Raw genomic sequence first — 27965 nt, 5'->3', positions numbered from 1 at the left:
GAACGAAGTGTGGACATCAGACACCACCCAAAACCAAGGCCACGCTGGAGAGAATCGCCGACCGTGGCAGCGCCAGAGGGCCAGATGGCCTGTCACATCACAGCCGTGCTGGACGTCGAGAGTCAGTTTACCGCCCGGAGCCGGGGCCGTGGCGGCCACAGGCAGGCAGGGGTCAGGCAGGCTCGACCCTTAGCTGTGTGACCGCAGGCGACTGACCTCAGTGGCAAGTCCCACTTTTCTCCAACAGGGAACCGGACGTAAACAGGTTACCTCCTACGACCATTGAACCCTAAGGACGAAACGCAGGGCTGGTGCAAGCGAGGGGAGGGTGTCTCTGGGTGTCTCTCTGCCTGCTTGCGCAAGGCAAAACCTCCATGGGCTCGCCCACGCTTGTTTTCCTCTTCTCCACGAACCTGCAGGGACATGCACCGTGAATAAAGACGATCAAGTCTCTTTAACGCGCAGTCTACCGAAAACACCCTGTACGTGGCTTCCAACAGTGTGCGTGTTGGCATAGCACGCTTGATAACGGATCGATACACGCACACACACACTCGGCGTATTTACAGACAAGCCGCCCACAGACTGGATTTCCTACGCTTCAAAAGGGAACGACCTACTCAGTCGGGTTCTAAGCCCTGTCTTGGTGCAGTTTTAGAGACTGGGTTAATAATACTCACAGACTTTCCCCTCTGCGTGTGGAGCCTTAAGTGCTGGCTAAGTTAGAAATAAGAAATAGCTTTGCTTTCAGCCACTTCCTGCTTTACTGTATCACCAAGAGCTGCTGGTTTAGACGGTGCATCATGAATGACCTGTGATCCAAGAGAGGAAAAATGCTTTGTCATGGTAGGCACGGCGCTGGCAGACGGGACCCAGCTGAGCCACGCAGGTGTGGGCCAGCGAAGCCTGACCTCGGCAACAAATCAGGCCAGAGAGAAGAGGACCCGCTGCGATGTCAATGTTTATGGTGACACACCGCCCGACCCCCATCCTGTAAAGCCAGTATCCTTCCGGCACTGACCTCACCGCCCGGCAACTGGCGCTTTTGCCCGGAAACCGTTGAGGGCAGGAAACACGCTGATAAGACTCCAGTTCTAACACTAACCCGGGCCTCCGACAACGTATTAGCAGATGCACTGTCAAGCGGTGCTAAGTGGACGGAAGACATCCATCCACTGCCTTTACAGAATTCACGAGACGGGAGACCACATTAAAAGCCTCAAATTGAAAGGGGGGGAAAAAAATCAGAAAACTGCACATGAGAATAACAGAGCAGACCGACTTCTGAAAAAGAGCTCGTGCGCCTTGCTGATCGCATTTATTGGAGTGTGGGAGAAAAAGACAAACGACCATTCGCTGAAGCGGCTGTGAGTTATCTACACGTGAGCTCGTTTCGGAAGTGGAGGAATCCTTGGGGCGTTTCCTGACGTCGAAGCGCAGGCAGGTTTCTCTTCTGAGCGCCTTACGCGTGCGATGAGGCAATCGCACAATCTCCCCCGTGGGAAATCCTTCACTTCAGCCGACTCTCAGCGGAGGGGCCACCAGGACGACCCCGTCTCCCCGCACAAACAGCATTGGGATGTTCCGCTTCGTCGACTGGAAGAGCAGAAAACGGAACACATTTAGACAAGAAAAACAAAAACCAAACAAACAAACAAAAAACCGTGCACTGCTATTTTCTTTGTGAGACACACTAAAGAAATGGACTCATCGTGAGACGCAAAAGGGGAATTAAAGAACCGAACCACTCACCTCTGTGGCACAAGGAACCAAGGTATTCACGGTCGGCTTTGCCTGGGTGGCTACCGGTGTGGCAGCGGCGGGGGCCAGCCACCACGACTCACTGCCGTCCTCTTCCCGGGCGTACAGACCCCACGTGTTCCGCACTCCCTCAGCCACCAGACACGCCAGCAGCTTGAGTCTTAGCCGGCGGGAAGCGCACACGCGGGGCAGGACCACATCCAGGCTGCCCCGGAACTCCCCTCCCACTGGGTGAACTCAGAGAACGGCGAGAACTCAGGGCACGGCGGAGCCAGAGGAGAGGCAGCGGGGGGTCCCTGACTCAGCACCTGGAAGACGGCCATCGTGCCGACCTGTGACCCGACCAGGGCTGTCACGTGAGCAAGAGATCAACTTCCACCGTGCTGAGCCACTGCGTGTTACCCCTACGCTCGCACACGTGGGACGGATGCCCGGGGACACCAGCTCAGTGGCCGGGCCGTAGGCAGTGAGGAAACACACGGAATGTTTGAAATCCTAACATCACGCCTTGGCAAAGTATCAGATAAACTTGGGGTGTCGTCCGTGAGCCCCCCAAGCCTGTAGGCTCTGCGGGAAGAGGCTGGCACAGGCCACATGTGAGCAGGTGCTGCTGGCCCCCAAAGGCATCCAGGGCAGCACGGGCAGGGACTAGCTGCTTTTCAAGCAGAGGTTAAAACAGGATTCACAGGGTGAGAGAAGCCCTTGTCTTGTGGGCCCTGAACCGTAGCAGGTGAGTACGAAAAAAAGCTCTGAGGACCAAGGTCCAGTGAAACTTCTCAGGTAAACGAGCTCAGGCCTGAGGCAAAGACCAGATTAAGGGCGTTGTCTCTGCACCCAAATTTACGGGTAGCAAGTGGCCTCATGACAGTCAACATGAATCTGAGGGAGCAGAACAAAGGTGAGGAGCAAAAGAAATAAAGGAGCCCTATAAACCATGCCTAGGAAACAACTCTGAGGTCACTGGCCCAGTGAATTATTTGAGTCTGGACAGATCAGAAACCTATAAACTTCTTAGTCCTTAAAGAAATTATAAGAAAGAAACTATAAACCTGGCCCCCCAAAAGCATTTGACTATTCTGAGTCTTCCAGTGTAAGAAAAAAGTCGGGGCCGGACGCGGTGGCTCACGCCTGTCGTCCCAGCACTCTGGGAGGCCGAGGCGGGAGGATCGCTCGGGGTCAGGAGTTCGAGACCAGCCTGAGCAAGAGTGAGACCCTGTCGCTACTAAAAATAGAAAGAAATTAGCTGGACAGCTAAAAATATATATAGAAAAATGAGCCAGGCATGGTGGTGCATGCCTGTAGTCCCAGCTACTCGGGAGGCTGAGGCAGGAGGATCGCTGGAGCCCAGGAGTCTGAGGCTGCTGTGAGCGAGGCTGACGCCACGGCACTCTAGCCCGGGCGACAGAGCAAGACTCTGTCTCAAAAAAAAAAAAAAAAAAGAAGTCTGCAAAGTTAATTCCTTCGCCCAAGGCAGCCCAGGTAGGAAGTAGTCAAGCCAGGACTGGAAACCAGGTCTGTCCGACCCCAAAGCCCGTGCATTTAATTCCTCTACGCTACCAAGTCCGTGAGAAGGCGTCAAAACATTCCATAAACATACGTTAAACTGTGGGATGTACAGAACGGCTGACACTCTAGAATGGCCTGACTTACTTTATATATCTCCTCGTACGTTTCTTCGTCAATTTCGATGGTAGTCACGGTTTCTTCCACGTCTCCCAGGATCATGTTTAAATGTTGATCATAAGCCTGGAGTGGGAAGGCGGGAGGCCCAGAAATTTAATAATCAAATTAAGAAACAATGAACAGGGGTTATGACACGCAAACAGCTCAATTACAAGTAACACGCTTGATACTTACACCGCAAACTCTGACGTGTAAATAAAAATAAGCCTGCCGTGCTAACATACTGTTTCTTCCCAAACCATTTAATAACTTAATTGCCCTGATAAAATATAAAATTGTTTATGTGTAAATTAAAGGAATTTACCCCAAATCACCTGAAGTTATTTCCTAAGTATCCACCCTACTTGTCATCATTTCTAATATTTAACTACAAAAAATATCAAATTCATCACTTATCAGTAGACTTCCTTCGATTCCACCTGTCGCGGTGTGACAATACAGTTTGAACTACTAAGATGACGGCACTGCAGTCTTCCGGGAGACTGAACACCACGAAGGTAAAGCGGAGCAACAACCCGGAGGTCTAGACCCTACCGGCACCTGTGGGCCCAGTCGAGAAATGATACAACGAAGATATTCAATGCAAGCTCCGAAGTTGACGGTTTACTAAAAGAAGAATTTCCTGGGGGCTTGTTCAGCGCTCGCTCATGTTTACTCTTCACAAAGCATTAAATGGTTCGCCTGCTCACATCAAAATAAGAGCGGCCTCCCAGCCATCTGGGGAACTGCCAGGCAGGGCGCACTCACGAGAACAACGATGACTAATTGAGGGGCAGGAAACAGAAAGTCGGGGACATTCGGTAGAGAGGCAGTTGGGTCTACACAGGGACCTGTCTGTCCTGGGGTGTCTGTCCATGTGCCACAGACTTAAGCAATGAGGCTCAATTCGATTTTTCTTCCCTAAATTGCTGCTCTTCCATCCCTGGAGTTCCTCTTCCCTGAAGGCTAGCCGTAGATGACGACTATTGTCCCCCTAGGTCCCCATTTCCTTCCCAGGCCCAGAGGTCCTTCATCTTTCGGTTTTATGGACGGTGGCACCACAGTACTTAACAGCAGGACTGAGATCAGATTGTCTGGATTCATTTCCTGGCCACCTCACCTTGAGCAAGGGACTGTCTCTTTCTGAGTTTGAGCTTAATTCGGCTGCAAAGCAGGGTAATTATTCACAGTGCCAACCCTCCGAGGGCTGTTACAAAGATCAAATGAGCCATCACATACAAAACACTTAGCGTAGCAGTACCTGGCATACAGTTGATGCTCAGTAGATGTTAGCTATCGTAAAGAACTTGAGTAGAGTGACAGTAATAGAAACAACACACCTAGGAAAACGCCAAGTCATCAATGAGGGGCAACACCTTCAGTGTACTCGTTATGGACAATGGCATCACATCACGTCAAGGGACCAAATATATGGAAATGTTTGCAGATATGCACAAAGACATACACATGAAATGCTTCCTGCAGCTTTATTTATAGCAGTAAGAAACGCAAAATAATCTATATATCGCTACCATATATGTACCCTGTGTAATGATTAAAAAGAATAAAGGCAATTTATGTGTTCTCACGATCAATGATTTCCAAGAAAGATTAAGTAGGAAGAAAAAAGTGCTGAAAAATATGAACAGCAAGATACATTTTTTTGTAGAAGTCGTAGATACAGTGCAAACATATACATATGCACACACACATGCATATATTTGTAAATATACAGAAAAGATAACCCACTTTTTGATACAGTTACCAATAGAGGAAATGAGATGTCACGATTTCCTCTATATATTTCTCTTCGTAACAAAAATATGTATACGTCAATAATTAAAAAAAAATTTAAGTCAGCATAGAGAACAAATAAATAAGTGTCACTTGCAAATAAATAGAAGGGAAAAAAATGAAGGGAATGGAAATATTCTGTGACAAACACGTTTCCATTAGGAGAAGAAAATGTTTACAATGTGAATAAAATGCCGTTTGTCTGGCTTATAGAAATACGGCTTCCTACGTCCCTCTCTTCTGCATTTCAAAACACGCGTCCACGCTGGACGGTTTTTCCACTTCAAGGGAGCGGGGGAAGGAAGGGGTGACACGCAAACCGTCTGATTTCTCAAGGTGATCTGATAAATTAACGTACGTGTAATCGGCCTCGAAGCTCTCGGTCATTTCTCATTTTCACGTAAATTCGCTCATCCAGGCTGAGCCTGATAAGATCGAGGGGCTCCTCTACGGTGTTGGTAGTTTGTTGCTGATAAAAGAAGTAAAAGAAAACGGACTTGGTAACGCAGTACTAAGACAGCCGAGTGTTCCAATCACTGCTCTGCTGTGTGACACTGGGTAAGTTACTTAACCTCTCTGTGCCTCAGCCTCCTGATGTGTAAGACGGAGGTAACGACAGTGTTTACCGACCACTTAAACATATATGAGGCTTAAATCACATATGTGACAGCCTGAGCAAGAAAGAGCGAGACCCTGTCTCTGCTAAAAACAGAAAGAAATTATATAGATAGCTAAAGATATATATTGAAAAAAAGAGCCCGGCGTGGTGGCTCACGCCTGTCACCCCAGCACTCTGGGAGGCCGAGGCGGGAGGATCGCTCGAGGTCAGGAGGTCGAGGCCAGCCTCGGCAAGGGCGAGACCCCGTCTCTACTAAAAAATAAAAAATAGAAAGAAATTAGCTGGACAACTAAAAAAATATATATAGAAAAATGAGCCGGGCGTGGTGGCGCATGCCTGTAGTCCCAGCTACTCGGGAGGCCGAGGCAGGAGGATCGCTGGAGCCCAGGAGTCTGAGGCTGCTGTGAGCGAGGCTGACGCCACGGTACTCTAGCCCGGGGGACAGAGCCAGACTCTGTCTCAAATAACAATAACAATAATAATAACAATAACAACAGACACGTGACAGCACTTACTGCCCCTGAAGCCTTGTCCCGGAGGCCCGTGTCCTGCTGTCCCCCCCGCAGCTGTCACTGTCGCCTTCCCAACCGGGTCCCCTCGCTGCCTGACTCACTCAATAAACCCCGGTCGGGTCTGTCTACACCCGGAAGGGCGAACCCCACAAAGCCTCGCTCGCTCAGAAAAAACTGACGTTCCCATGGGGAAAACACACGCCAGACCAAGAAACTTAGGCACATAAAGGGAAAACGCAAGAAAAAAAAAACGCAAAAAAAAAAAAAAAAATCACACAAAAAAAAAAACGCAAAAAAAAAAAAAAAACCCACACAAAAAAAATTTAAACGCAAAAAAAAAAAAAAACAAAACCGGAAGCGGCCGCAGCAGCGACGGGAGTGACGTCACCGCCAGGCGGACCCGGCACGACAAAGGTCCCCGGGCCCCGCGCGCGACCGGACTCGGCGGGGGCGCGGCCGCGCGACGGGCGGACACATTAGGCCGCGGGGACCCGGGACGCGAGCGGGCGGGACGGGCGGCGCCTCCGTGGGCCCCGAGGAAGCAGCGCTGCCCCGCGAGGCCGAGCGGGGCCCCGGCTGGGAGCGAGGAAGCCGCGCCGGGCGAGCTCACCGGGTCCACGTCGTCCGCCATGTTTCAAACCCTGCGCCCTTTCCCGCCTCTCGCGAGAACACGCGAACCTCTCGGGCTCCGGAAGCGGGAGGGCGCAACGCACCGGAAGTTGGGGGGGGGGCGCAACGCACCGGAAGTGGAAATGTTTTGCCCCTCCCCCCGCCCCAGCTCCTCGCTGTTTACAGCGGCCCTGGCGGCGGGGGCGGGGCTTCGTCCGGGGGCGTGGCCAGAGCTGGCCCGCCCGGGGGCGTGTCCGGGCAACTTCCGGTGGCCCGGAGCGTCCGCGGCGCGGCGGGTCTTGCCCGGGCAACATGGCTCGCAGGCGCGCGGCGGGCGGGCGGCCGCGGGAGCGCGAGCCGCGCAGGCGGAAGGCCGAGGGCGGCCGCGCGGCGCCGTGCGAGGGGGACGCGGGTGACAGCGCCGCCGGGCCGGGCTCCGCGGGCAGACGCCGCCGGAGGGCGGAGGAGGCCGGACGCGGAGGTGAGGACCGGAAGCTGCCGCTGCCCGGGTGCCCCCGGTTGTCCCCCCCGGCTGTGCCCCCGGGTGTCCCCGCGGCTTTGGTTCCCCCGGAGCCCGGCCCCGCCGCTAAGGGCCGGACGGGGGGCGGCGTCGCGGCCGTTTTGTGTCCCCGGAAGCCGGACGGGCCGGGACGGGGAGGGACGGCGTGGTCCGCGGAGTCCCCCGTCGGAGCCGGCGCGACCCCCGGCGACCCCGGAGCCTCCAGGCGGCCGGCCGGTCCCCAGCTGTGCCGAGTCGCCCCTGCCCGCGGGCCTCGGCCTTGGACGGTGGCTGCTGCCCGGATGTCGGCGGCGGCTGCTGCCCGGATGTCCTCTCGGGGCCGCGGCCAGGCTCGTTTCCGCTGCCCCTGCGGGTCCCGGGTCGCGCGCCCGGCCGGCTGCGGGACGGGGTCGTCCCCGGGCAGTTGTTGTCGCCGGGCTGTGACGGTGGCCCTGCTCGCTCTGTCGCCCTGGAAGGGTCTCACGGGCGTCCTTGCTGATTGGCAGGTGTCCAGGCTTCACGGAAGCGCGTCTTACTCGCTGCTACGTCGTGTCCTGTCCCCCCCGACCTGCCCCCCGGCGCGCACGGCCATCCCTGGGTATGGGTGGGAGGTGGGTCCCGGCCCGCCGTCTGTGGCTGCTCAAGTCCCTTGTGCGAAGGGTCATATTTGCACAGAACCTGTGCATATACTTTAAGTCGCCTCTAGGTTGTTTATAATACCTGATGCAATGCGAGTGCTATGTAAGTCGTTGTCATGCTGCATTTTTACTGTTTGCATTACGTTTTAGTGTTGTGTTTTTTTGCCCAAGTATTTTCCATTCCCAGTTGGTAGAATCTGCAGATTAGGAGGCTGTGACTGTACTAAATGCTCAATAATTTTTTTTTTTTTTTTTTTTTTGAGACAGTGTCACTCTGTCGCCCGGGCTAGAGTGAGTGCCGTGGCGTCAGCCTCGCTCACAGCAACCTCAGACTCCTGGGCTCAAGCGATCCTCCTGCCTCAGCCTCCCGAGTAGCTGGGACTAAAGACACGTGCCACACGCCTGGCTGATTTTTTCCATTTTTTGTAGAGATGGGGTCTCGCTGTGTTGCCCAGGCTGGTCTCGAACTCCTGACGCCAAGCAGCCCCCTCCTGCCTCAGCCTCCCAGAGTGCTGGGATGACAGGCGTGAACCACTGTGCCCGGCTCAGTAAATATTTTCAATAATTGCAAAATGCATGCTGTAGGAGGGATTTCTGGGTCTCCCGAGATATTAATGACTGGGTAGCAGGTTAGAGTAGGTAACCAGGAAGGGCTAAAGCACATTAAATTCTGATTCTGTACTGATTGATTGTAAGTTCATCGTCCATTTGGAAACAGTCAAATGGTTAATAATTCCCAAACTTAGGAGATGATTTACCTCCTACTTAATATGATGAGCACCATTTTCCTCATTCGTTTACTCATTTACTCGGATAACATTTTTTGAGTCTCTACTGTGTGCTGTGCATGGGAGACAGAGATATCTCTGAGGATCTTAGTGTTGACGCGACATTTACATATAAATTATTCAGGGCAGAGTGTGTTAAATATCGTGGAAGAAGGTACAAGGATTTGCGATTTGCAAAAGAGTGATCGGGTTTGACTGGAGAGATTGGAACATGCTCTGTGAGGTTGTGTGACATGCCACGTAAAGGATGGTCACCGTTTTAGCAAGGGGCCATGAAAAGGGAGTTGGTATTCTGGGCAGTGTGTTCCGGATAGGCAGCCATTCAAAAATGAAAGATTTTAAGCTGATAGAAATGCCACCTGCCTGGCCAGCATTCCTCCCAGCTGAACACTGGCCGCCTGGTGGCCGGCTTGGGATAGCTGCAGCGCTCGGGAATTCCATGCACGAGGGCAGATTGTTTTGGACAAATATTTTAGCCCTTCGGAACTTCCTCTGTGAAGTGTGTTACTGCCTCGCAAGGTGACCGTGCGTGTTCAGTGAGTTGACGTGTGAAACTCAGGGCACGGTCCCATGTTACGTAAACAGCTGGGCTGGCCCGTGTCATTCAGCCCACGGTGCAGCCCAGCTTACTCAAACCCTGCCGGGCAGAAGAGCAAGCGATAGGTCCCCAAGGCAGCTTCCGGCGGGATCTGAAGCGTTCGTCTTTGCCGAGGTTTTGGTGGAGGAGTATAGACTCGGCAACTGTGGTTTGGGCTGCAGGTGGCGCTGATTTGGTGACTATCAGTGTGACCGTGTAGGTGTTAACAGGCACCCTTTGCGTGCAAATAAAAGTGATACTTGGCTGCTTTGAACAGACAGGAGCAAAGAAAAACCAGTCTTCCATTGTTATTTCCTGGTTGCTATTAGGGCACCTCTGGATCGTTCCTGTTTTTTCTCTACGTGAACGCTTTCGTTGGTATAATCTGTTCATTCCTTCAACAGCTATTTATTGAGCACCTACTATTTCCAGGCGCTATTCTAGGTCCCAGGACTATGGTTGTGAACAAGACAGGCACAGTCCCTGCCCTCACGATGCCCATCCTCTTTGGGGAGGGCACCTGGGACAGACAGTAAGTTCAGAAACCAAATCCCCACGGCCGTAAGAGCCGTGAGGAAGTGAAACAGGTTGCTGCAGTCCAGTTGGTGCGGGGGCGGGGAAGAAGCAGCTGAATCAGAATCGGTGACCAGGGAAGGCCGCTGAGGAGGTGACATTTTGAGCCAGTTACCGAGTCTGTAATTTTGCAGCCGTTCATAGGCAGTTCTGGGGGAGAGGAATTCTAGGCCGAGAGAAGCGTCGACTGAGAGACCGTTGGGAGGGAAAGAGTTTGGCCAGTTGGCCGGACGCGGTGAGGCATTGAGGTGGGAGATGTCGCTGGCAGGTTTAGGCAGGTGTTCCTGTGAAATCTTGCTAGATGGCCGAGCAAGCCACAGCGGTATTAATGATTCCTGCCCTACTGAGCTCAACGACACTGGTAGGGAGGGCGTCTTAGATACCTGTGGATCTTGGAAAGCTCTGGAAAAGACTCTCTAGATGCTTAGGGACCCCCCCCCCAAATCGCAAAGAATAAAGGAAGAAAAGTCATCCGTGTTTCTCCTGTCCAGAAGTAACCACCACTAAATAATGATATATTTCCTTCTGTCCGTGTTTTCTTACGTAGCAGAAAAGCATTCTGCAAAAACTTGCCACGCTTAGCATTATAGCATTTGTCATCCGCCTTTGTCTTAAAAGATGACTGAATTACATTTTACTGTGTGATTGTACCATAGTTTATTTAATAATTATGGTTGGACTTCCAGATTTTTTTTTTAAAAGAATTGTGTATATTACGAATAATGGTGCTATGAACGTCTTTTTGGTTCATGGTTTTTTTGTTTCCAATGTTTTGCCTTTTAACGCCTCTATTTTTCTCTTCGAAACACAGAAATAAAACCTGTGCCTAAAACCAACCAGAAACGTTTGGGGATGGCCTTTGAAATAGCCTCCCACCTGCGTTTTTTTAGATTAGTGAAAATGAAGTATTTGGCATCTTTGCTTATTAATCGTCGTAAGATCTAGGAATCCTGATTCTTAAGGGCTTGCCCTACTTGAGCTGTCAGGCATAAACTTTTATGCAGCCTCTGGCCTCGGCATAAGAAATCTATTCTCAGGTTCGAATAACTGATTTTCAAATCTTGTTCTTCAAAATTTTTATTTGTTAGGTTTCCATTAAAATGTTCGAATCATGGGAATCAGCAAATTTCTTCTTTTTAAAACATTTTAAAGAAACAGAGCCAAATCTAGCATTAAAATAAATACTCCTCTAATATGAACCTTATTTAAATTAAATTATGATTTTATGTAGCTCAGAAGAGAGAGTCTTTTTCTGCCTGCGCAAAAAAGTACATCCTTGGGGAATTTAAATGCCCGTCCAGAGAGCTAACAGGACAAACCATAAATGAAAGGATTCATATTAATTTGTTATTTTAGGTTACCGTTGTAGCTTTTTTTTTAGAACCTCAATGAAAGAATATTTTTATTCTTTAAAATTATTTTAAGAAGAGTCATGCGAAGGAAGATTTATTTCAGATTCAAGATCATTTGTGTGCACAGATTTGCCAAACAGAAAAATATCTTGCCTGCCATATTGTAAATTATTTGTTAAAATTAATTTATTAAAATAGCTATTATATGTACATAAACACGCCACCCTTTTTGGACACCCCAGTTAAACTAAAACTAACAGCTTGTGCTTTTTTGTGTTTGGCTTTAGCAAAAACAATAACTATTTTAAGAAAATACAGATATTTTTCAATGACTACTGTCTTATCTCAGCCCTCAGTTTGCTGACGGTGGGTACGTGAGTGTCGTTGGGGTTAGTTGGGAAAGGTTTCGTAGCAGTGGTGAGCACAGAAACAAGGGTTAGTAGGACTAAGATTGTGGTAAAACTCAGACAGATTTAGGGACTGGAAACATTTTATTTAAGAAGAGTAGGGCATCCCTAGAACCAGTCGTTAGCCTTGGCAGGTAGTAAACAAGCAGGGTGCTCGTTAGTGGATTTGTGTATTCCCCCTGCTGCAAATCAGCTGGAATTTAAGATGTGGAAGTTAGATTTTATTTGAGTCACGGGTGACCTCTGTCGTCTTAGGAGAAGCAGACGGGAGTTCCGGGGAAGGGGGTGGTTTTCCCTCTGAACACAGACCAGCCGCAGGGGCACAGGCTCAGAGCTGGTGGCTGTCCACACCTGGGGTGGAGAAAAGCCACAGAGCCTTCTCGTGCCCCTGGCCCTGAGCCACACCTGTCTTGTCATCGCTCGCCTCTTGTTCCCTGCGGTCCCCTAGATGTCTCGGAAGATGAGAAGCCCCCAGAGAAGAGCCTGCCCTCCAGGGCTTCCCGCGGGAAGAGGAAGAGAGGCTGCAGCCATCCCGAGCCCTCAGCAGAGGGTCCTACGAAAAAGAAAGTGGCCAAGGCGTCGGCGAAATCTAAGAAGGTCAAGGTCGTGAAGGAGGAAGGCCCCAGCGACGGGGAAGATTTCAGGTGAGAAAGCTGGAACCCTTTGGGCCCGGTCTCGATCGTTCCCATCAGCGAAGTGCGAGCCATCGAACCCACTCTTCCTGCTTGTCCCTGGGATCCGTGGAAAAGACCGGATCGTTAACCGCTTCTGGGCATCACTCGGACCAGCGAGCGCTGGGAACTTTTCCTATGGGGACAATGACAGCTCGCAGAAAGTGGTTTAAATCGCGGTTCCACAGCCAGACAGTGGTAAAACCAGAAGCCGTAGGTAATAGTCGCGCTTGATAACAAATGCCAGAGTTTGCACGAGATAAAAGTAGCTCAGGGTTCCAGATACGTTTTATGTAGGAATTTGCAGAAATATGTTGCATGTGAGTGACCATTTAGTCCCTTAGATTTTTTAAAAAGTCTTTTTAATTTAAAGGCATTTTTTAATTGACACCTAATAATATGTACATATTTGTGGAGCACTTACGATGTTGTGATGCATATAACGTATAGAGATCAGATCGGGATAATTAGCATATCTGTCATCCAGTATTTATCATTTTTTCCTTGTTTACCTACCCACTTATCTGTGTAGGTGTCTGCTTAACTAGCAAGCCGTCCATGGTTGTATCGTGCGACATCCCTAAGTATTGTCACACCCCCACTTCAAATCAGAACTCTGTCACCTTCAGTCCCCTTAGACCCTGCTTCTTAAAGATGGGAAAAAACCTTGAGTTGGTTTGTAGTAGGATCGATCAGCAAGTGTGAATTAATTCCCTTTTCTGTTTTCCGGCCTCGAGCTGTGCACGTACAGACATCACAGCTCTTGCTTCCCAACTCACGCCATGGCTGTGACGTCTCCTGAGTTCTCGCCGACTGTTTTCTTTCACACGGCTCTGGACGGCGGGTTGTGTTGGCCGCACGTCTAGTGTTAATCAGAGCACATCTTGGTGAGGTTTTGAGATCCGTGTTGATGGAGGAAATGAGGCTCAGAGCTCCGTAACAATCTTTAGATAATCGCAGCCGAGTCTCAGTAAAGAGGAGGAGGAAATCCTCTAAATTCCGTAACACCGGGGTGTCTGAGCCTTCCTCATTGTCCTGTGGTCTTTACGCAGGGACCTTCCGAGTGAACGCAAGAGGACACGCCACCCAAAGAGAGGGGCTCCCGCGGACAAAGGCAGTGACAAAGGAGAGGATGAGGAGGAAAGCGAAGATGACTGGGAAGAGGTCGAAGGTGAAACATCTTTGTTTGCAGCATTGTTTGTTTGATTCTGTGATCCTGTTTTTTTTTTTTTTTTTTTTTTTTACTTTGGATCATTTACACCTTTTTTTTTTTAAGACGTGGGGTCTTTCTGTGTTGCCCAGGCTGGAGTGCAGTGGCACGGCCGTAGCTCCAACGTCTGGGTTCAAGAGATCCTCCCACCTCAGCATCCTAAGGAGCTGGGACTACTGGCTGATTTTTTCATGTTTTTAGAGCTGTCTCGCTGTGTTGCCTGGGTTGGCCTTGGCCTTAAGTGTGACCCTCCCCTGCCCCAGCCCCTGGAGTCATCGTTGTTTTCTTTTGAATCTAATAAGACCAAAGATAGGATCGCAGTAGGGCTTGCTTTGATGCAAGGAAGGATTCATGACCAGGTTACTAAGGCAGGTTGTTTATTCTCTTCCTTGGGTGGCTGGCAATAGAGTAGATACAAAAGGAGAGGCAGCCTTGATCCAAGATTCAATCAAGATGTAAGTCTTGGCCGGGCGCGGTGGCTCACGCCTGTCATCCCAGCACTCTGGGAGGCTGAGGCGGGAGGATCGTTTGAGCTCAGGAATTCGAGACCAGCCTGAGCAAGAGCGAGACTCCGTTTCTACTTAAAAAATAGAGAAAGAAATTAGCTGAACAACTGAAAATATATATGGGAAAAATTAGCCGGGCGTGGTGGCGCATGCCTGTCGTCCCAGCTACTCGAGAGGCCGAGGCAGGAGGATCGCTTGAGCCCGGGAGTGAGGTTGCTGTGAGCGAGGCTGATGCCATGGCACTCTAGTCCGGGTGACAGAGCGAGACTCTGTCTCAAAAAAAAGATAAAAATAAAAAGACCAAGTATCTCCTGAAACAGAGACTGTCAGCCCTTCTGTAGCAGGGTCTGTATCTGATTCAACCCAGCATCTCTAGGCCTTAGTTTCCTCACCTGACGACCCCTTCTCTGGGTGGTCGTGTGGGTGACGTGAGACGAATAATTGTAAAACACTTCGCACAGCGCCTGGGACTCTGCAGGAGCTCAGAGCACAGTGTCCCCACGGCCTGTGTCCCTCCCCCCCATCCCTCCCTCCCTCCCAGCAGAACTTTGATTTTGTTCCGTGCGATGCCTGTCAATGCTACCGTTATTGATCTGTCAAAACTGTTGTCGCTAGAACTGAGCGAGCCTGGGCCAGGTGACGCGGGGGAACATGCCACCTCCTCTCAGTCTCTTCTGCCTGTGACCCCGGTGGAGATCGAGATTGAAACGCCGGAGCAGGCGAAGACCAGAGAAAGGAGGTGAGATCCGGCCCTTGCTTCTCGGCTCCTGCTACGTAGAACTTACTGGAAACGTCTGAGAAACGCACGGGGGGCCGGGGCCGAGTGTCACAGTGGTCAGGGACCTCGAGGGAAAGAGCCCCGGGGTCACCGTCTGGGACTTGGGCGAGAGACCGTTGTGTCCCGGCTGGGCAGGACACAGGAAGGGGAGTCCCGTGTGCAGGGTCTGAGCAGGTCACCCGCCACCTCACCTGACCCTCAGAACAGTGTCGGAACGAGGAGCCCGAGCTCAGAGAGGCTGAGTAACGTGTCAGGGGTCACTCAGCCTGGAAGCAGCAGGGCCAAGGTCTGAACGTCTGTCACTGTCACTCCCGCCTATCCCGGCACGGCCGTGAGCCCCCATCCCTCGAGGGTCCCCGGCACCCCCGTGGCCTCTGGTGGCTCGGGGCTGTGGCGTGCTGCGCCTGCCAGTTCGTGGGTTCCCGAATCCGCGGGGTACGGGGACACACTCGGCACAGGGGAGACGGTAGAAGTCAGGAAGTCTCGAGTGTGCTTGAAGATTCGCGGGACACAGACGGGAGGATGTCACACCAGGTCGGCGCCTCTAAACGTGCCTGGATGTGACACGGAGGTGCTGGTTGCTAGGGAGCGAGGCAGCAGTGGGGAGGGCCAGCTGGAGGAGACCCCCGGACGAGGCCAGCTCCGACCCCGGCGGTGGGGCGACTGGGGCCGGCTGAGGCCTGCGGGCGGCCGGAAACCAGCAGGGCCTCGTGTGACAAGCCGGAGAACGCTCCACGCGTCATTACGAGCAGAGCGGATCCATCGGGGACCCGGGGCCTGGTCTCAGTTTCCCCCGCGGTGCTCAGACTCCTCACCGTGCCTCGCAGGGAGAAGGTGAAGGCCGAGTTTGAGACGCATCTGCGGAGAGTGATGAAGCGCTTCAGCAAAGAAGTCCACGAGGACACACACAAGGTGAGCGCAGGGGCCGCGGGAGAAGCCCGTGTGCCTGGATCGCAGGCCCCGGCCTTCCCTGTCTTCCCTCGGCCGCTAAGTGACGCCAGTGCTGCCCTCAGCTCGGGTCCCGGAGGCTCCCGGCTGTGGCCGGTGGTGACTGACCCCGCGAGGTCCTGGGCGTTGCGTTCGTAGGCAGATTTCCCGGAACGCGGGAGTTTCAATCTCGCAGGGGAACAGCGGGACTTCGCAGCAGGGACCCCACGGCGACGCTTGGGGCCCCGGGAGGGACGGGTGTGGGCCTGTGTCCCAGGAAGGCTTCCTCCCGGAGGGCGGCCGAGGGGACGCCCAGACACACGCAGGGAAGTGGCCAGAGGTCGGGGAGCCCGGTCCCACCACCGGCTTCCGTGCGCTCCCGAGCCGTCCTGCCCAGCTGCCCCCACTCGCTTTTCCTCCCGGCCTGGTGGACGCAAACTCCGGACGTCGGAGCATTTCTGCAGCCGCCTGGGTCCCTGGCCCGTGGGAACCCTGCCCGAGCCCGCGTGCTCTCAAGCCCTGCGATGCGAGGGGCAGAGGGGTGGAAGGTGGTCTTGGGCGGTGGCCGGTGCTGGCATCTTGCCTCACCGTGCGCAGACGTGGCAGCATGTGGCTCCTGCCCCCCGGCTGTCTGGGACGGGCAGCGGAAGTGTCCCCCTGGTTCTCAGCATCCCTGCCTGTCCCCTCCGTCCTCCCTCCCCCGCCAGGTCCACCTGCTGTGCCTGCTGGCCAACGGCTTCCACCGCAGCAGCGTCTGCAGCCGGCCGGGCCTGCGTGCCCTGGGCCTCTCCCTCGTGCCCCCGCGCTTCGCCACGGTACCGCCGGGGGACGCGGACGCCTGCTACCTCTCCAGCCTGCTCCAGTGGTGAGGCCACACCGGGGCCGGGTTCCGCGCAGCCCCCCACACCCTCCCCCCCCAGGTGGTGGCAGTGTGCCCGGCGGGGGCAGGTGTGACACTGGTGACAGAAGCGCCAGGCCCAGCCTGCCCGGGGAGAGCCGGGGGCAGGGGGGACAGAGGCAGGCGGACCCCGCGGTGCACAGCCCCTGCTGATGCCTTTGGCCCGTCAGAGTGGACACCCCGCTTTGCCCTGGTCCCCCCAGGTTCGTGGGAACGTTTACGGTCAACCCCGAGCTGTCGGCCAGCGAGCAGGACGACCTGCAGACGACGCTGGAGAGGAGGTTTGCCGTGTGCTCCGCGAGGGACGACGAGGAGCTGGTGCACGTAAGAGTTCCCGGGGGCTCTGTTCCGTCAGCCTGGTCGCTGACGGTGACCCTGGCCGCTGTTCCAGGTGGCGGAGGTGCATGTCACTGTGTCACCTTGTTTTTTTTTTTTTTTTGAGACAGAGTCTGGCTCTGTCGCCCGGGCTAGAGTGCCCTGGCGTCAGCCTCGCTCACAGCAGCCTCAGACTCCTGGGCTCCAGCGATCCTCCTGCCTCAGCCTCCCGAGTAGCTGGGACGACAGGCATGCGCCACCACGCCCGGCTCATTTTTCTATATATTTTTAGCTGTCCAGACAATTTCTATTTTTTTAGTAGAGACGGGGTCTCGCTCTTGCTCAGGCTGGTCTCGAACCCCTGACCTCGAGCAATCCTCCCGCCTCGGCCTCCCAGGGTGCTGGGATGACAGGCGTGAGCCACCGCGCCCGGCCTGTATGTCACCTCATTGGGTCCTCATGAGAACCTTGACAGGCACGGAGGCTCATGGTAGCTGAGTCCTGTCCCCAAGGTCACCCAGCCGGGGACCCGTGGAGTCGGGATTTGGGTCAGGCTGTGAGGGGAAGGCCGGGACTCTTTCCGTCCTGGTGTGCTGAAGCTCTGAATGTTTGGTTAGATGCTCTAGAAACCTTTCCCTCGACGATTCAGAACTTGGGTTCAGAAGTCCCGCGGAAGCTCCTGTTCGGATCGGACGCGGAGCCCGTTGAGAACGTGTTTCCGAGCCTCACGTTTGCAGGCTGAGCCTGGGGGGCCGCCCTGCAGGGCGGGGGATTCTGCCCGGGACAGCGATCGTGGGGCGAACCGCTCTGGGCACGGACAGGCCTTTGAAATACCACAGGCCCCCGTGGGCAAAGCTGTGTCCGAATAAAACAGAAGTAGAGCCGGCAGCGCGGTTTATACCTGGAAGATTCCCGTTAATTCACGCACTTACGTTGGAGGCCCCGGGCTCCCTGTTTGTTTGGAGAAAGAGACCAGGCTTCTCGTATCCGTAGGGGCCAAACGGCTGGCGTCCTTAGTTCTCTGCTACTTGGTTGGCTTCAAAAAGTCTGAGATATTCGGCAAGGCCAGTAACTGTGCTATAATAACGCTGCACAGAGAAAACCATTAATACCTGAGCCTCGTCCTCCCAGACTTTGTTCCTGTGTATTTGTGGACAGACGTGTTGGTTTTGTTTGTTGGGATTTTTTTTTTTTTTTTAATTTAAGAAACAAAAATGGGATCATACAGTTTTTTTAAAAGGGGCTACGATTCAGTGGCCGTTTAGTATATTCACAGTGTTGTACGAAAACCCCCTCCTTAGGTTGAGGGCCTGTTTCCATTTCTCTTGAGTACAGACATACTGGGTCAGGTAGTGTATTTATCGGTTATAGCCTAAAAGTTGCAGCTCTTCCATTTAGGACTTCTGTCCGTTGAGAGTTAATATCTGTGTGCGACATGAGGGAGGTTTTCCGCTCCATTCCCAGGCCTGGGAATATCCGGTGGTCCCAGCACTGTTTGTCCTTCCAACTGTCGGTTTTATTATTTTCATTATTCGTGGAAGAGATTGTCTCTTCGGTAGGGATTGAACGGTGAACTCTTGTAGAAAATCATCTAGCTATGAGCGTCATGGGTTAAGTTCTGGCTTCTTAGTTCCATTCCATTGGTTTATTTACATGTCTATTTTTTTTTAATGTATTTTTTATTTTATGAGAATTTGCATTTTTATACAGGCCTGTTCTTACGCCAGTTCAGCAAACACTCTGTTCTTCAGCCATTTAGGCCCTTTGAAATCCCAGGTGATTTTTTTTTTTTGGAGACAGGGTCTCACTGTGTCCCCCGGGCTGGAGTGCCGTGGCGTCATCATAGCTCACAGCCACCTCAGACTCCCGGGCTCAAGCGAGACTCTGTCTGCAAAAATAAAGCAAAGAGATTTCTCGTCTCCTGTTGTTGGACAGTTTGTTGGTTTCCAACTCTTCCCTGTCCTAAAAAAAACACTACAATAGCCAGCATCAAACTAGTGAAGTCCTTAATTATTTTCTGAGGACAAACACGTTGTTCCTTTTGGCCGTAGATGTTTCTCGTGATTCTCCGGGCTCTGCAGCTCCTGACCCGGCTGGTGCTGTCGCTGCAGCCGATTCCTCTGAGGTCGTCAGCCACAAAGGTGAGGTTCGCAGGGACTCCAGAGAAAAAGACTATCACACTGTAAAAAATGGGTCATGATTATATTTCGTGAAGCCTGGGTTCTTTTTTTTTGAGACCGAGTCTCGCTCTGTCGCCCGGGCTAGAGTGCCGTGGCGTCAGCCTAGCTCACAGCAACCTCAGACTCCTGGGCTCCAGCGATCCTCCCGCCTCAGCCTCCCGAGTGGCTGGGACGACAAGCATGCGCCACCACGCCCGGCTCATTTTTTCTATATATACTTTTAGTTGTCCAGCTAATTTCTTTCTATTTTTAGTAGAGACGGGGTCTCGCTCTTGCTCAGGCTGGTCTCGAACTCCTGACCTCGAGCCATCCTCCCGCGGCACTCTAGCCCGGGCCACAGAGCGAGACGCTGTCTCAAAAAAAAACAAAAAAACAGACAAAAGAAAAACCCCAAGTCTTGCTTTGCTTCAGGGGAAGAAACCTGCCAAGGAGAGACCCACCGAGGATCCCGGAGGCCCCGCGGAAACTTCCGGCGGGGTTCGGGGAAGCCGCAGCAGCGCGAAGCCCAGCGGGGGGGCCAAGCGGGAGGAAGCCGTTTCTCGGGCCACCGGCGACCGCGGTGCCAAGGGCAGGAGGAGCAAGGCGGGCAGGAGGAGCAGGGCGCCCTCGTGCAGCGAGGAGGAAGAGGGTGCCCGGGGCCGGCAGGAGGAGGTGACCCGGCGACGCCTGCGTGGCCGTGAGCGGCAGGCGGCCTCCAGGGTCTCGTACAAAGAGGACAGCGGGAGTGGCGACGCCCGCAGTGGCTCCGACTTCGAGCCCTCCAGTGGGGGCGCCGGGGACCCCTCCGACGACGACTCTGAACCCGGCCTTGCGAGGCAGAGGACAAAGGCCGGGGCCAAGAGCGCCTGCGGGCCCCGCCGCGGGGGTCCCCGTGAGCGCCCGGGCTCCCCGGCAGCCCCCGCCGGCCCCGCGGGCGTGGACCACTGGCTGGAGGTGTTCTGCGAGCGGGAGGCCCGGTGGGTGTGCGTGGACTGCGTGCACGGCACCGTGGGCCAGCCGGCCACCTGCTTCCGCTACGCCACCAAGCCCGTGGCCTACGTGGTGGGCTTCGACGGCGACTGCTGGGTCCGCGACGTCACCCCCGCGGTACGACCCCGCCTGGATGACGGCCACCCGCAGGCTGCGCGTGGACGCCGGGTGGTGGGCGGAGACGCTGCGGCCCTACCGGGGCCCGTCCACGGAGAGGGAGGAGCAGGAGGACTCGGAGGTGAGTTCTCGGCTCCCAGAAGCCCCGAGACCCGGGCCGGCTGCTAACGTCACTCCCCGTCCCTGAGCGCCTCGTGCGTGCCCAGCGCTGGGCCGGGCGTCTCCAGCGTGTTCCATCCTCGCATCGTCACGACGCGGCGAAGCCGGGGTGATCGTGGCCTGAACTTTCCCGGCAGAACGTTGCAGAGCTGAGGGCTGAGCCGGCTGGTACTCGAGCCCAGTCTGGCTCCTTCTGGGTCTCGTCCAGTTACAGAGTCGGGGCTTTCAGAGCATTTCTGCGAGTGATGCCACTCGGGCTGGGGACAGGGGGCTGACTCATCAATACGGGGTCCCCTCCCTTCCCACTGCGCCTGCTCAGACAGACAGACAGGCCCCTCGTCTCCGGAACACTCCCGGGCAGGAGGAGGTGTCTGTAGTCTGCTGGGAACGCACACCGGGAAGCAGAGTCTTCTAGAACGTAACAGGGGGACGGCACCTGGTCCCAGAATCGACGCTGACACCAGGAGGCAGCAGCCCCGAGCTGCCTGTGGTGGTGGCGGCGTTGGGGACAGCTGGGCGTTTGCACCCAGGAAGGTGCCCGGGTTTGCCGGGGTCTGTGCAGGCAGGACAGGCAGAGCACGGGTCTGTTGAGCATTTCCTGCGGCATCGCGACCCGTTCCTTGAGCACTCGCTTCGGGGCTGCTCTGGATTCCTTCTGTTTGGTGGTGACAGGCCAGACGTGACCTGTGCAGGTGGCCTCGTGACTGGCCTGACCGTAAAGAACCAGCGGAGGCTGAGGGTGCAGGGTCCCCTCCCTCCCTCCCTCAGCGACCCCGTGTGGCCAGTCTGATCCATCAGGGTTCTTGAGGTGCCGCGGGAGGCTTGGGGACTCGCTGTAGGTGACACAGTCGGGATCAGAGTCCCTAGACAAGGGCGGAGGTCGGGTGCAGAAGACAGCGGAGCGGGAGAAAAGCCAGGGGCGCCAGGTTCCTGGGAGAGCAGAGTCGGGAGCCCAGGGTGTGGGACAGGGACGTCACCTGGTCCCTGTGTGCTCTTGTCCCGTGAGGACCTCGAACAGCAGGCTGCAGGCTGCCGGGCTGGGGAGGGCGTCTGAGGGCTAAAAGTAGGTTAGGTGACTTCCTGAGGTCCCCAGGGTGACTCATTCACAGCATTGGGTTCGTCTGTCACCTACTCAGTGGCCAAAGCCACAGATGCGACATTGCAGAGTCTCCTGTGTCCGTGCAACCTCAGCTCCCCCATCTGTCAAAAACAAGTTAGTGGCCGGGCGCGGTGGCTCCCGCCTGTCAGCCCAGCACTCTGGGAGGCCGAGGCCGGAGGATCGCTTGAAGTCAGGAGTTGGAGACCAGCCTCAGCAAGAGCGAGACCCCGTCTCTGCTAAAAATAGAAAGAAACTAGCTGGAAAATTGAAAATATATAGAAAAAATGAGCCGGGCGTGGTGGCGCATGCCTGTAGTCCCAGCTACTCGGGAGGCTGAGGCAGGAGGATCGCTGGAGCCCAGGAGGCTGAGGCTGCTGTGAGTGAGGCTGACGCCACGGCACTCTGGCCCGGGCGACAGAGCCAGACTCTGTCTCAAAAAGTGAAACAAAATCGAGCCAACGTGCTCACGGTCGTCCCTCTGGCCCCGCAGTTCCAGGCGAAGCAGCTGCAGCAGCCCCTGCCCACCGCGGTCGGCTCCTACAAGAACCACCCGCTGTACGCGCTGAAGCGGCACCTGCTGAAGTACGAGGCCGTCTACCCCGACACGGCCGCCGTCCTCGGCTACTGCCGCGGGGAAGCCGTCTACTCCAGGTGCGTGGGGCGGCCGGGTGGGCCTCAGAAGCTTCCAGAAGGTCTGGAAGTCGCAGAGCTTCCTGACAGCGTCCGCAGGTGCGTTTGCTGGGACGAGGGGGGCGGATGAAAGCTGGAAAATTTAATGACAAGGATTAAAAGACCAGTGCGGGGGGCGGGGAAGTTCCAGGGAAGGTCCACACACCTGCGGGTCCCACGGCGGCGATCCTTCTTTCGCGCCCGGCTTATGTCACTGAGCCTAACGTCCTGAGGTTCACCCGCGCGGTGGGGCGTGTCGGAATCCCCCTTCTTTCTAAGACTGGGTTGTGTCCCATACGTAGACCACCCGGTTTATCGTGTCCTCGCTCAGTGGACACGTGGGTGCTCCTACCTTCGGGCCACTGTGAGTAACGGCCCTGGGAACACGGGTGTACCTGTGTCCCTTGGAGAGCCCGTTGTCATCGGTGGGTGGCGGGGCCGACACGTAGCCGTGGACTGGCTGGACCAGGTGGAAATTCCCCGTGTACTGTTTTCGGGGGCCGCCATACTGTTTCCACAGTGGCTGTACCAGTTTCCATGTCCACCGACGGGACACGAGGGTCCCACTTTCCCACGTCCTCGCTGGCGTGGGCCGTTTCCTAGTCCTGGGCAGTAGCCGCCCCCGTGGGCATGAAGTCGTGGAAAGTGGACAATGTTCCTGGAGGGCCTTGTCCTCTCGTTGCCGCCCCCTCGGGGAGATGTCGGGGATGCCCGGTCCGTCCGTCCCCCGAGCCCTGGGCGTGACGGGGACATCAGTGCTCCCTGGGGCCATCGGAGACGGCCGGGGCCGAGCGGAGTGTGGGGTGGAGCTTCCCAGCTCCGACACTGAGCGTCTGGTCCCCCCGGCAGCCCCACGAGGACACAGCAGCTTCTCGCCTTAGATGGGGCTTGTGTGTCCCCGCAAACCCGTCCTACGCTGAACTGCATTCAGCACCCCCAGCCCACCGAGCAGCGCAGCCCGGCCGAGCCCGCCTCAGACACGCTGAGAGCGTCCACACTCGCCTGCGGCTGGGCCCAGTCCCACCCAGAGCCTGTTTTCTAGTAAACGGTGGAGTAGCTCGTGCGGTTCGCAGATACTACGCTGAAAGGGAAAACGAGAACGGTCGCGTGGGACTTGCCTGCCGCCTGCGGGCCTTGGCTGTCCCCCGGCCCCCACGGGCTGCGCAGGGGACTGTCACCGGGCGCTGGACGGCGGAGCAGGGAACCTAGGGCGGGAGGCGCGGGGGAGGCCGGGTGCAGAGGCTGAGGCAGAGTCACTCCGTGCGGGTCGGGACTCGTGACCTGTCTCCGGACGGCAGGCGGCCAAGGTCAAGGCTCTTTGCGGGAGCTGGACCTGCGTCCCGGGTCGAGGCAGAGCCCGAGGAGGGACCGGGCAGCCGGGGGACAGTGCCCTGCTCACGCGGGTGGGCGTGGACCGTTGTCCTCTGTCTCCCGCAGGGACTGCGTGCACACCCTGCACTCCAGGGACACGTGGCTGAAGAAGGGCAGAGTGGTGAGGCTGGGAGAAGTGCCCTACAAGGTGACAAGCCCGGGGGCCCCGTGGGGACCGGGGGGCGCAGGGCAAGGCCGGGAGGCAGAGCCGGGGGCGGGGGACGGTGACCAGGCGCTGCCCGGCGCGTGCGTGGCTGGCAGCGTTGCCGTGAGGTCAGCCGGGGTGACGCGGGGGCCGGGAGCCTGTGCCGCCAGCCGCGCCGTGTCCCCGGCGCAGATGGTGAAGGGCTACTCCAACCGGGCCCGGCGAGCCCGCCTGGCCGAGCCGCAGCTGCGCGACCACAGCGACCTGGGGCTGTTCGGCCACTGGCAGACGGAGCAGTACCAGCCGCCCGTGGCCGTGGACGGCAAGGTGAGGACTCCGGCCCCCGGGGGTCGGGCCCGGGCCGCCGCGAGGCCACCGCGATGCCACAGCCCCGCCCGCCGCCCGCAGGTGCCGCGGAACGAGTTCGGGAACGTGTACCTGTTCCTGCCCAGCATGATGCCCGTGGGCTGCGTCCAGCTGCACCTGCCGCAGCTGCAGCGCGTGGCCCGCAGGCTGGGCGTGGACTGCGCCCAGGCCGTCACGGGCTTCGACTTCCACGGAGGTTACTCCCACCCCGTGTGCGTGAGGGGCCGCCCCGGGGGGCCGGGGGGGGGCCGGGGGGCAGGCGCAGCGCGGGTCATCGCGTCGTGTCCCCGGCAGGACCGACGGCTACATCGTCTGCGAGGAGTTCAGGGACGTGCTCCTGAGCGCCTGGGAGGAGGAGCAGGCGCTGGCGGAGAAGAAGGAGAAGGAGGTGAGTGCGGGAGCGGCCGGCGGGCGCTGCGTCCCCGGGTCACCTCGCCCGGCCGGTCTGCACGTCCCCGTCCCCTCCCACGGTGCGCCGGGACCCGGGGTCTCACGTCACGGATCAGACCAGTCGTTTGCAGACGAGGCTGCGTGGGACCCAGAAACTGCGTGTTTGAACCTGAAACCGTGTGTGTGTGTGCGTGTGTGTGTGCACATGTGTGTGTGCATGCATGTGTGCACGTGTGTGCGTGTGTGCGCACGCGCATGCATGTGTGTGTGCATGTGTGTGTGCGCGTGTGTGCGTGTGTGCATGCATGTGTGCGCGTGCACATGTGCATGTGTGTGCACGTGTGTGTGTGCATGCATGTGTGCGCGTGCACATGTACATGTGTGTGTGCATGTGTGCGTGTGTGTCTGTGCACATAGATACCGTCACGTTCTCAGCTTCCTCCCTAGGACTTCTCCCGCGAACGCCGGCGTTGAACCCTCTCTCCCACCTCCTTTCTGCCCGCAGAAGAGGGAGAAGCGGGCTCTCGGGCACTGGAAGGTTCTGGTCAAAGGCCTGCTCATCAGGGAGAGGCTGAGGCTCCGCTACGGGCCCAAGGTCAGTCTCCGTCCTCTGCAGGGACAACGAGCCGGGGCGGGTTTGTCGGAGGGACGGCTGGGAAGTCACCGGGTCACGTCCTGCCCAGACACGATGTCGCGGAGAGCTTTATGCTGTGACACGGCTGTCCCGCCTCTCCGAGGCCCCGTGTCCTTACCGCGCGGGGAGAGGCGTCCTGGAGTCAGGCTTCACCCCACTCCTCCGGCCCCGGCCCTGCCTCGACGTCCCCTTCCTGCACCTGCCCGTGGGAGCCCCGGTGGGTCCAGTCTGGGGCCAGACGCCACACGGGGAGGCCCAGCGTCCCCTGTGCTGTCCCCGATGCAGCCGCCAGCCGCCCCGCAGGTCTGGTCACTGATCCGGCCGTGTCCCCTCCGCTGTCCCCCTGCAGAGCGAGGCGGCAGCGCCCCACGCGGCCGGGGGGGCTGGCCTCTCCTCTGACGAAGAGGAGGGCACCAGCTCCCAGGCAGAAGCGGCCAGGATCCTGGCGGCCTCCTGGCCTCAGAACCGAGACGCCGAGGAAAAGCCGAAGCCGGAGTGTTCCAGGAGGAGCAGGAGGGGGAAGAAAGCAGAGGCTTCCCACCTGTTCCCCTTCGAGAAGCTGTGACCCGAGTGCCACCAGCCCCACACCTACCGGGCGGTGGCCGGACCCCAGCGACGTTGCAGGCGAGGCGGGGGGAGGAGGCCGGGGGAGGAGGCCGAGTGGAGGAGTCTGAGCGGAGGGGCTGCGGCGGGTCTGGGCTGGCCCCGGCCCCCGTCAGATTCGGCCAGGGGGGACTTCCAGTGCCCTTTGCCACCAAAGCCCACCTGCTCTGTGAGCGACAGAGCCCTTGCCCGGAACCAGCCTCCCTCCCCGTCCTGTTCTTCCCGTCTCTGGAACGGGGGTCGGTTTTCGTATAGAAGCCGCTGGGAAGTCTCTGGATGACGGTGTAGTTAGGGATGCATTTAGGAATTCCGGTGCATCTAGGAATTTAAGAGTGCGTTTAGGTGCATTTGGCAGTTGTGGTGCATTCCGGTGCATTTAGGGATTCTGATGCATATAATTATTCTGGTGCATTCCGGTGCATTTAGGGATTCCAGTTTGTCTTCCTCTGTCCCGCAAGTGTTCTCGCGCCCTGTCGCAGGCTTGGGCCCCTTTCTCCGCAGGCCGTTTATTTTCGCTCTGAATCAGGTTCGCTAACTGCCTCTCGCTGCGTCTTGGTAGCCGGGGAGCGAGCGTGCAGGTAGGCGGGTCGCAGAGTCTAGTCTTCCAAGGGACGTTCTGTGGAGGCAGAAGAGTAGAACGGAGCTGAAGTCAGGAAAGAAAAGGAACGCTAATTGCGACTTAAGGAGATGTTAGTATTGCTAAAAGTAGATCAGTGTCCAACTAGATTTTATTCATAACTGGATAAATTTACAAAGCTCTGTGCATTATAGATGTTCCAGAGAAAGAACTTTTATAACATTTTTGCGAAAAAATAAAGCATTTATCTGAAAAGATCTGGCCTTCCACGTTCTTTCGGCTTTTTTTTTTTTTTTTTGGTAGCATTGGGGTCTTGCCATGTTGTCCGGGCTGGACTGAAACTCCTGGGCTCCAGTGAGTCCCCCCCGCCCCCACCCCCCGAGTAGCGGTGAGGCCTGTGCCGTGTCCGGCTGCTTCCAGATTTTACGTTAGCTGAGAGCATCCGGGGGACGGAGGGACTGGTTCATCTGTTGAGGCCCCGGGGAAGACCAGACTCTGTTTCCGGGTGGGCCGGGAACTCACCCCCACACACGTGGGACTTGTTTTTCCTGTGTCGGAGGAGCTGCCGTTCAGTCTTCGCGTGGAGCCGTTAAAAATTCGAGCCCGTTTCAACCCAGGGAAACAAACACAACACTCGGCCGTGACTCATGGCTGTGACTCATGGGGCGAGAGCCCGGCTTGTTGACAGACAGACCGGGGTTGCCGTGGAAACCACAGTCTCAGGCCTCTGGCCAGAGCTGAGCCCGTAACAGCCTTGGGAGACAGATGGTGACTTGGGCAACATGTTATGGAAATGCGATACAAGGGTAGGTTCCGGAAAGTTCCCGCTCACCTGCTTGTCACAGGTGAGGAGCGTTTTGCAAACCGCGGGCTTCCGGGCAGACAACTAGCGGCCCGTAGCTCCAGAACACCAAGCAACGTGAGCGAAAACTTAGGTGCTACGAGTCAGGTGTTCATAGGTTTTCTCCTTTCAGGTCAGCTCCTGCCGTCTGCCCACCTGGGCCCCACCCCAGGGTCCTCCCTGTCCTGTCCCTGGGTGCTCCTGCCATCTGCCCACCTGGTTGCCAGGTAGAAGTGCTCTGTCCCCATATTACAGATGGGGAAACCGAGGCCCAGAGATCTTTGCTTCGCCTGACATCACACGGCCAGTCGGCGGCAGACTTGGGACTCAGAACTCCGGTCTGTGAGTCGTTGACTTTAAATTTTCATGGAAACCTATTTTAACCACTAAAAGCAACCTAGAACTGAGCTATAAAAAAAAAGTCTCTATAGGTTTTTTTTTTCTTTGCGACAAGAGTCTTGCTCTGTCGCCCAGGCTACAGTGCAGTGGCATCTTCGTGGCTTATACAGCCTCAGCCTCCTGGGCTCCAGTGATCCTCCTGCCTCAGCCTCCCGAGTAGCTGGGACGACAGGCACGCGCCACCACGCCCGGCTCATTTTTTCTATATATTTTTAGCTGTCCAGCTAATTTCTTTCTATTTTTAGTAGAGACGGGGTCTCGCTCTTGCTCAGGCTGGTCTCGAACTCCTGACCTCGAGCGATCCTCCCGCCTCGGCTTCCCAGAGTGCTGGGGTGACAGGCGTGAGCCCC

At 56.1% G+C, this 27965-nt stretch overlaps 2 protein-coding genes across 2 annotated transcripts; one reads left to right on the top strand and one right to left on the bottom strand.

The window, feature by feature from the left end:
- Nucleotides 1-1282: 1282 nt before the first annotated feature.
- LSM3 (LSM3 homolog, U6 small nuclear RNA and mRNA degradation associated) lies at nt 1283-7062 on the bottom strand. The gene is made up of 4 exons (XM_045534127.1): nt 6959-7062; nt 5576-5686; nt 3412-3507; nt 1283-1596 (listed from the first exon to the last, which is right to left on the bottom strand). Exons 1-4 carry the CDS (start codon nt 6977-6979, stop codon nt 1516-1518), a joined length of 309 nt encoding a protein of 102 aa, XP_045390083.1. The 5' UTR covers nt 6980-7062; the 3' UTR covers nt 1283-1515.
- A 207-nt stretch (nt 7063-7269) lies between these two features.
- Nucleotides 7270-26632, top strand: XPC (XPC complex subunit, DNA damage recognition and repair factor). Its single transcript, XM_045534126.1, is given in 17 exon segments — nt 7270-7438; nt 12240-12435; nt 13515-13633; nt 14794-14917; nt 15784-15868; nt 16591-16748; nt 16985-17105; nt 19148-19237; nt 19688-20356; nt 20358-20483; nt 22111-22271; nt 23727-23808; nt 23998-24132; nt 24214-24383; nt 24466-24559; nt 25067-25156; nt 25545-26632. Coding segments are annotated over 17 exon segments (2805 nt in total). The 3' UTR covers nt 25761-26632.
- Nucleotides 26633-27965: the final 1333 nt, after the last annotated feature.

The sequence above is a fragment of the Lemur catta genome, chromosome 21 (assembly GCF_020740605.2).
Source record: "Lemur catta isolate mLemCat1 chromosome 21, mLemCat1.pri, whole genome shotgun sequence".
In the NCBI taxonomy this organism is placed as follows: Eukaryota; Metazoa; Chordata; class Mammalia; order Primates; family Lemuridae; genus Lemur; species Lemur catta.
The sequence above is the reverse complement of the archived record's forward strand: the minus strand, read 5'-3'. Positions and strand labels throughout refer to the sequence as shown.